The following is a 9,059-nucleotide window of genomic DNA, read 5'->3' on the forward strand; positions in this document are numbered from 1 at the left end:
GGGTGAAAAAATGAAATTTTGAAATTGAAATATTTTTTGAAAACAAATTTAAAATTATTTTTTTTGGAGGGGGGTGGTTGGGGGCAAGTTTGAAGTTGGAAGAGAGTTATGGAAAATGTTTTCCATAAGTTTTGAAGGGAAGTCATTTTCCTTAAATTTGAGGAAAATGAGTTGATTTGGAAAACATTTTCCAAAACATTTAGCCCAACCAAACATGAGAAAATTGGAAAACATTTTCCGGAAAATGTTTTCCTTCATACCAAACACACCCTACATCTATAAAATATAATACCTTATATGTGATTACATTCACAAATTTACGTAGTTTACATTCTATATATCTCATATAATTAAATACATAAAGTTATGCAGTTTACATTCAAACATCTTCATTTCACTTTTCTAAAGTGTCATCCACTTTTTTGAAATAATAAAGAGAAGAGAAATTTTAAACAAAAAATATAAGATAATACAAATTAAAACGTTTTGACATACTATGCAAGAAAAAGTTTTTTTTTTAATCTGACTTTATAATAATTCTGGATATAAATTGAAACATATTTTCTCATATAATTAAATATACGGATTTATGCAATTTATATTTGGAATACCTCTCACCTTTTTGTGTAGTCGCATTTTTTTTTGTTTTTATTGGATCCCAATTTTGAATCATAAATTGGTGCTTATTGAACCTGAAAAGCAATAAAATATATGTTAGTGTATGTTTGTGAAATCAATACAAATAATAACATAAAAGTATGAACAAACGAAGAATAAAAAAGACATGAGAACTGAGAAGGAAATTGCAGTAGGAAAAAATATATATGTTTAATAAGAAAAATGAAACTTGAGGGAGAAGATCAAAGTAATGCAAAAGTAAAGTAAAAATAAGCTTTCAGCAAATGAGGTAGTTTTTATGGATTTGGAATAATATTAAATGTGTAAATAAATGGTAAGAAATTTAATTTGAATATGACTTTTAATATGGCAACGTTTGTGGAAGACGTTTTTAAACTTTTAATATGGCAACATTTGTAGAAGACGTTTTTAAACAGCAGTAATAAAAACGACACTTACATTAACCTGTCATATTTAATATATTTTTGTAATTTACAATTTTTTTAAATTAAAAATTGGAAAGAAAATCTAAAAATTTGAGAAAATAGATAAATTCATTTACTGATCAATGAGGCATGCCACATCGGCGGACTTATGATCCTCCTTTATATAAATATATAGATTTCTAGATCATATCATACATATATATGCTTTTGTATGAGACTTGAGTTATATTTAATGGCTAATAAGTTATTATTGAACTTGAATGTCCAGAAATCAACTAACGAATAGACAATAAAACGAATTAAATTATAAATATTTGTTCCGTTTAGCTTCCTACAATTATCACTTATTCATTCATTTCAACCATTTCATTTTCTTTCTTTCACTTTTAAAAATAAATATGAAATCAGTTAGACTTTGCCAACATTTATTCTCAATGGGAAAAATCTTTTTTTTTTTATTAAAAGAAAATTCTTTTATTGGTGTACCTATATCAGATTAGATGACTGATAAGTGTCAAAGATAGACTTTCCATGACATATGAAGAAAGTAGTCAATATATTGAATGAAGGGAGGGAGTCTCAGATAAGGTTGTTGGAGAAAAAGTTTGGGATTGTTACATCAATTTCGGTCAAAGTTTGGATATATTTCAGACCGTTTCATATATTTTCATAGAATTTCATATTTATAACTCTAAAAAGTTTTACTTATCGAAATTGGTCTCGTAGAAGGGGAAAAAAACAAAGTACCTAAATTGATTTTTAGGAATTAGAAATCACGTGCAACGCACATTGCGCAGAACTAGTGTTATAAAAAAGAATAACAATACAATATATAACTAAATTGTTCTACCATACATAGTACATCTCCAAATGTTGACTGAATTGAATTTGATATCATTAAATACATCTTGTTTTAACTCAATGAGTAACCATCTTGGCTTAATTATGGGCAGAAGTTTCACTCTAGTCTTTTTTCTTGTAATTTTCATTCTACTACATGACACTACTTCACTTGCTAATATTAGCACTGATGAAGCTGCTCTTCTTGCACTTAAATCACACATTTCTTCTCATTCTAACAATATCTTAGCAAGCAACTGGTCTTCTTCCACCCCGGTTTGCAGCTGGATTGGAATCACTTGCAGCTCCCGCCACAATCGAGTCACTGCTTTAGACATTTCTAGCATGCAACTTCATGGTACCATTCCTCCACACCTTGGAAACCTCTCATTTCTTGTCTCCCTCAACATAAGTTACAACGCTTTCCATGTAGATTTGCCACTAGAGTTGGCTCATTTGCAGAGGTTGAAATTGATTGATGTCACAAGCAATAACTTCACCGGAGCCATTCCATCATTTTTAAGTTTGTTACTGAACCTACGCTTTGTGTACCTCTCGAGCAACCAATTTTCGGGGAAAATTCCATCCTCCCTTTCCAATATAACAAAGCTGGAAGTGTTATTCTTGGAGAGAAATTTTCTTGAAGGAGAGATCCCTCGAGAAATCGGTGATCTTCGTTACTTGACTATCCTAGACCTGCAATATAATCAACTTAGTGGCGATATACCACCATCAATTTTTAACATTACTACAATGCAAGTGATAGTTCTTAGCAGCAACAATCTTACTGGAAAGCTTCCAAAAACTGTATGTGATGATATTCCAGACTTGGAAGGACTTTACCTCAGAGGCAACTCCCTAGATGGAGTTATTCCACAAAAACCTTAAGAAATGCAGAAAGCTTCAAATATTGGTATTGGGTGAAAATGAGTTTATTGGAACTTTACCAAGAGAGCTAGCCAACTTAACAGCTCTTACAAGATTATATATTACAGATCTGCATTTGGAAGGTAATAGAAAATTTTCTTCCTTTTCTCTTTTCCGCCATAATTGTACTCATATATTCCCCCAAAATTGACAGGAGAGATACCAATGGAGCTAGGTAATCTTCAGAAACTTCAGATATTGGGATTAGCTGGGATTGAGTTTACTGGTTCTGTCCCTGAAAGTATTTTCAACATATCAGCACTGCAGATTATAGATTTTGGACAAAACAAGCTTTCAGGTACTCTACCTTCAGATTTCGGTCGTGGAATACCCAACCTAGAAAAACTTTATTGTGGCGGAAATAGTCTGAGTGGTTTTATCTCTGATTCAATCTCTAATTCATCGAAACTCAAACTACTTGACCTCTCAGAAAACAGTTTCACAGGTCTAATTCCTAAATCACTTGGTAACTTAGAATACCTTGAGTTTCTGAACTTGGAGATCAATAATTTTATCAGCGATCCATCATTGAGTTTCCTGACATCATTAACCAACTGTAGGAAACTACGCGTACTCGCGTTAGGTCATAGTCCATTGGATGGTGTTTTGCCTGCATCTGTTGGTAATTTCTCAAACTGCTTGCAAGCTTTTCACGCACCAGTTTGTAAACTGAAGGGTGTCATTCCAAAAGAAATTAGTAATCTTACTGGATTGACAAAGATTAGTCTGCCTTACAATGAGTTGACTGGACATATTCCAAATACTGTCCAAGGCATGTTGAACCTTCAACAACTTTACTTATTTGACAACAAGATAGAAGGATCCATACCAGATATTATCTGCAGTTTAAAGAATTTAGGTGCATTACACTTGTCAAAAAATCATTTTTCTGGTTCAGTGCCATCATGCTTAGGTAACATGACCAGTTTGAGGGAACTTTATCTATCTAACAACAAGCTGGATTCTAGATTACCTTCAAGCTTGGGGAGCCTTCAAGATCTCATAGAATTCAATGTTTCATCCAATTTATTGAGTGGGGAAATTCCACTAGAGAGCGGAAACTTAAAGGCAGCAACACTCATTGATCTGTCGAATAATTATTTTTCTGGTAAGATTCCTAGTACTCTAGGTAGTCTAGATAAATTGATAAATCTTTCTCTAGCACATAATAGATTAGAGGGGCCTATTCCTGAATCATTTGGCAAAATGTTGTCCTTGGAATACTTGGATTTGTCGTATAACAATCTTAGTGGTGAAATTCCAAAGTCAATAGAAGCTCTTGTGTATCTCAAACACATGAATTTCTCATTCAATAAATTCAGTGGAGAAATTCCCACTGGTAGTACCTTTGCAAATGTCACCAGTCAATCTTTCTTGTCCAATGATGCACTTTGTGGCGACTCCCGATTTAACGTAAAACCATGCCTAACCAAATCTACAAAGAAGTCAAGAAGAAAACAAGTGCTTACCGCTTTATATATTCTATTAGGGATTGGATCACTCTTCACGTTGGCTGTTGGATTTGTGGTGTTAAGATTGAGAAACACAAAGAAGAGTGCAAATCAAAAAGATGTGTCTCTCGTAAAAGGGCATGAAAGAATTTCATATTATGAACTTGAACAGGCAACTGAAGGATTCAACGAAGCCAACTTGCTTGGTAATGGGAGTTTCAGCAGGGTTTATAAAGGGACGTTGGAATTGTGGTGTTAAGATTGAGAAACACAAAGAAGAATGCAAGTCAAAAGGATGTGTCTCTCGTAAAAGGGCATGAAAGAATTTCATATTATGAACTTGAACAGGCAACTGAAGGATTCAACGAAGCCAACTTGCTTGGTAATGGGAGTTTCAGCATGGTTTATAAAGGGATACTTAAGGATGGTATCATTTTTGCAGCAAAGGTATTCAATGTGCAATTGGAGGGTGCATTCAAAAGTTTTGACACGGAATGTGAGATACTCCGCAACCTTCGCCACAGAAATCTGACCAAAGTCATCACCAGCTGCTCCAATCTTGATTTCAAGGCCCTAGTGTTGGAATACATGCCCAACGGGACACTTGACAAATGGTTATACTCTCACAACTTGTTCTTGAACTTATTGCAGAGACTGGATATAATGATAGATGTTGCATCTGCAATGGACTATCTCCACAATGGCTATTCAACGCCTGTGGTGCATTGTGACTTGCAGCCAAGCAATGTCTTGCTAGATCAAGAAATGGTTGCTCATGTAAGTGATTTTGGCATTGCAAAAATGTTAGGTGCAGGGGAGGCTTTTGTTCAGACAAGGACAATTGCAACCATTGGATATATTGCTCCGGGTATGTTAAGACATTTTAAAGTTCTCAAATCATATAAATACTCAAAACAATTCCTTCCCCTAGGTATAAGTTGATTTATGATCATTTTCGACCATGATTGCAGAGTATGGACAAGATGGTGTAGTATCCACGGGTTGTGATGTTTATAGTTTTGGTATCCTGATGATGGAGACGTTCACACGAACAAGACCAAGTGATGAAATATTTACTGGGGACTTGAGCATACAACGTTGGATTAGTGATTCCTTTCCGGGTGAAATTCACAAGGTGGTGGATTCTAATTTGGTGCAGCCAGGAGATGAACAAATCGATGCAAAGATGCATTGTTTGTTTTCTATCGTGGAATTAGCTTTGAACTGCACTATAGTGAGACCTGATGCAAGAATTAGCATGAAAGATGCTCTTTCAACACTCAAAAAGATGAGGCTCCAGCTTGTTAGTAGTTGGCACTAGGTGGAATCGGACCAGCCTAGTACTCTTGTATGTTATTTAGTTACCAATTTCGCACAAGTGTATTTCATCTTGGTTGTTGGAAGCAACTCATTTCTTGATATATGGAAGTTGAAAATGAGATTTAAAATGCTCAACACAAGATTTTCTTTTCGTATTTACATAACTTTGAGAATCCCATTATTTGCCAACCCGTGGACATGAAAATAACACAAAACATGAATACTTGAGATGATACAGGGTTCATGAAAAATACTTGTGGAACTATTCATGCCTGGGTTTTGGACATCTCCTTTGCTCCCACCACAAGTCAGGCTCTGTTCGCATGGACTGACTTTGGGCCTTCAACTGTTGATCATCTTGGACTTTGACCCATTTTTCGTTTCTGTATCACTGTGTATACAGCAGTGTATATTATGTATACTTGATGTATATTACTCAATTCTTGGCTCCCGAGACCTGTAACTTAGCTTCCCTTTCAATGAAAATGGCATCTCCTAAACACAAGAATCATTCTTTGAAATGATTTAAAGCAATAACAACCATATAAAAAAGGAACTGAAGGTCATATGTTCTAATACTCCAGCTTAAATTCCATAGTAAGCAGATGAGTTAAATCAGGGCCGTCTCAACAATAAGCTGGCCACTAAAGCAGCCGCTTAGGGCCCCAATTTCGCCCCAAGTTATATATATATATATTGATGAAGTTGAAAAGCATTTTTTGAAAAAAAATAACAATAATCATTTACCTCATTCAATATAGGGATCAATAATTGAAAATTTGAATAGGGTTTAGTTAATTGAAGCATCTTTCTACGTGGCTATCTTTATTGTTGCCTCATATATATGACGATTGTCACGAACAATATTATTATTCAAATATTTTAATTTTCTTATTCTCCTTTCACTATTTTATTCTCTCAAAATTGAATATTTTAAAGCCTTTCAAACAATCAAACCTTCTACATTGCAATATTTTTGGTTGTATGTTCCTAAAAAAAATCAAATTTATTTTTTAGTGTCTTCTTCAAATTTCAAGCACTAAAACTAATCAACACTATGTTAATATCGTGATATCAACCTATCAAATTCAGCGCAACACTATTTTGATATCATTATATAATTTTTTCAAAATTTTCTGTCAGGTTTTATTGTTTTTACCTTATTATATATATTTTGTATTTGAAAATTTACATTGTTCATGTTCTTACTTCATAATATCCGCATATATACTATCTCTCTAGACCTCATTTACTGAATTACACTGAGTATGTTATAAGAGCTTCTCTATGAAGTTTTGCTTTAGGCCCCAAACTCGTTGAGACGATCTTGCGTAAAATCACAGAAGAAAACGAGACATGCTCAAGTGAATGCACATAGCACCAAGGAGCTTGACAAGAATACTTCAAACAAATGAAAATAATTCAACTTGAGAAACTCTAAATTGCACTGGATTATCACAACAACACTATCAAGCCTCCAAATATACTGGCCTGCAAATTTATTTAAAGAGAAAGGTGCAAACGGGCTAGGCATATACTCTGCTATACAAATTGTCGTGAACTTACATAAATCCAATTATTTTAAGAGCTAATTACTTAAATTTATTCTAGTTTGCAATATTACACTTTTTATCAGATTTTCGTGTCTTCAGATACGTTCAAATATATGTATCTCAGATACATGGAGTCAAAATTGTGTAATTTGTTCTAGATACATTGTATCAAAATAGATTCTCATGTATATGAGATACATAACAAATTTCGCTCGTCTCTCTCCCATCTTTCTCGTATCCAAGATACATATGAATCATAACAGATACATATATACAAGTACAATATGTATCTAGTGTGTATCTTATGTAGTTGGGATGCATACGAATCTCACTCGCCTTTCTCCCTATTTTTGTGTATCTTGTAGCAAAAATACATGCATCTAAGTGTATTTTCTTCAATATGTGGTAGAGAACTCTTAATTAGTGCGTACGTGTGTTAGCTAATAGAGTTGTTATATATGACAAGTGGACCAAAATTCATGAAGATATTTTTCTAACATAAAAAAAATATCTATTGCGGTAAATATTTATTTACATCAAGTGTTTATATCTATTTAATATAAATAATATCAAGTGCGAAATTAAATTATATTTATGCCCTAGAGTGCTTTGTTCTAGGAACTTTTTAAAGTATAGATTTGAATCTTACTACTTTGTAAGAATGTTTTAAATTGTGGTCAACATTGATATTGTTAAAGAATACAACAGTACTCATTCTCCGAAAAGAAAAGTTGCTACCACTGTCAAATAATAAAAATTAAAAATTAATCTCAATAAAAAAAGTATTATCATTTCTATCGTGTATTATATTTATTTGATGTTGCTTGACCAGTTTATGATTGTCTTAATGTGTAAAATTTTATTAAATAATTTTTAACAAACCAACAACCAACATGTATCTATTACAAACTAGATAGACAGTGTCCGTGCTAAGCACGGGCCCAACACTATTATTCTGAAATATTTTTTAGGCTAATTTCAAATATACACAATAACATAATTAGTTTATCTATACATGAGCTAAACACTGACCACACATTATGATACACTCAAAAAACTAAAAAATAATTTAACCATACATGAAATATACATCTATTATTCATTTTTGATCAACTCAAAATCACCTCTAAGCCATCTCAAATTTTAGATATGAAATCTAAAGTAAATCCTTTAGAAGGAATGTGTCACTATCTACAAGAAAATGAGCCTGTATTGGAGTTTTGCCAAAGATAGTGCTCTCAATTATTCACTTTCATTCACTTGACAGATAACTATCATATGTTACTCTAACTAAAAAGGCATAGGATAATGTGGTCAAAGATGATTTGTAGCTTTGTAATAGAAAATATCTCACATATAACGTGTAAGTTCATACCTATGGCATAGATCTATTCATTTTTAAGAAAAAGAAAAAACGGAGATTGAATTGATGATAAAATAGAATCCTGGGTCGCGAACAATGATTCGATTGAGGATGAAGAAAGAGAATACGATAATCAATAATGCTCATAGAATTCATTATTAAACAATGTTCATTATTACGTCATAGGAAATTTGCTTAACATTTTTATTTGAACAGTGTCTACAGAGGCAGAGCCAGAATTTAATGTTTGTGGGTTCTAAATTTTAAAACAGAACAACATATTAGTCTAATATAACAATCGTTAAATTACAAATATATATATATATATATATAACCACAAACATATAAGCATATCATTAAAAAAATTGCACTCGACAAGTTGTTATGTTTTGAAAACAGAAATGATGCATCATTTGGTACACTTTCAAATACTTCATTTATTAATATGAAGATTTGAGTTATTTATTTCAAAGTTCTAAAATATTATTTGGTAAAAGGTAGATAAGTGCTATATTTTAGTATAACTTTTGAACATTTTTTT

At 32.6% G+C, this 9,059-nt stretch overlaps 2 protein-coding genes across 2 annotated transcripts; both read left to right on the top strand.

Annotated features, from left to right (window-relative positions):
- The first annotated feature begins 1,929 nt into the window (after positions 1–1,929).
- Positions 1,930–4,541, top strand: LOC107062881 (LRR receptor-like serine/threonine-protein kinase FLS2). Its single transcript, XM_015314066.1, has 2 exons — positions 1,930–2,914; positions 2,986–4,541. The coding sequence occupies exons 1-2, from the start codon at positions 2,767–2,769 to the stop codon at positions 4,539–4,541; spliced, it is 1,704 nt and encodes a 567-aa protein (XP_015169552.1). The 5' UTR covers positions 1,930–2,766.
- On the top strand, positions 2,010–2,766 carry LOC107062880 (LRR receptor-like serine/threonine-protein kinase EFR). Its single transcript, XM_015314065.1, has 2 exons — positions 2,010–2,663; positions 2,731–2,766. Exons 1-2 carry the CDS (start codon positions 2,010–2,012, stop codon positions 2,764–2,766), a joined length of 690 nt encoding a protein of 229 aa, XP_015169551.1.
- Positions 4,542–9,059: the final 4,518 nt, after the last annotated feature.

The sequence above is a fragment of the Solanum tuberosum genome, unplaced genomic scaffold (genome assembly GCF_000226075.1).
Source record: "Solanum tuberosum cultivar DM 1-3 516 R44 unplaced genomic scaffold, SolTub_3.0 scf00266, whole genome shotgun sequence".
NCBI classification, from domain to species: Eukaryota; Viridiplantae; Streptophyta; class Magnoliopsida; order Solanales; family Solanaceae; genus Solanum; species Solanum tuberosum.

What these genes read in the sequence shown, in the direction of transcription:
- LOC107062881 (XM_015314066.1), top strand. Translation starts at nt 2,767, where the DNA reads ATGGAGTTATTCCACAAAAACCTTAAGAAATGCAGAAAGCTTCAAATA. An exon ending in TACAGATCTGCATTTGGAAG is followed by an intron (nt 2,915 to 2,985) that starts GTAATAGAAAAT and finishes CAAAATTGACAG; the next exon opens with GAGAGATACCAATGGAGCTA.
- LOC107062880 (XM_015314065.1), top strand. Translation starts at nt 2,010, where the DNA reads ATGGGCAGAAGTTTCACTCTAGTCTTTTTTCTTGTAATTTTCATTCTA. An exon ending in TTAACATTACTACAATGCAA is followed by an intron (nt 2,664 to 2,730) that starts GTGATAGTTCTT and finishes ATGATATTCCAG; the next exon opens with ACTTGGAAGGACTTTACCTC.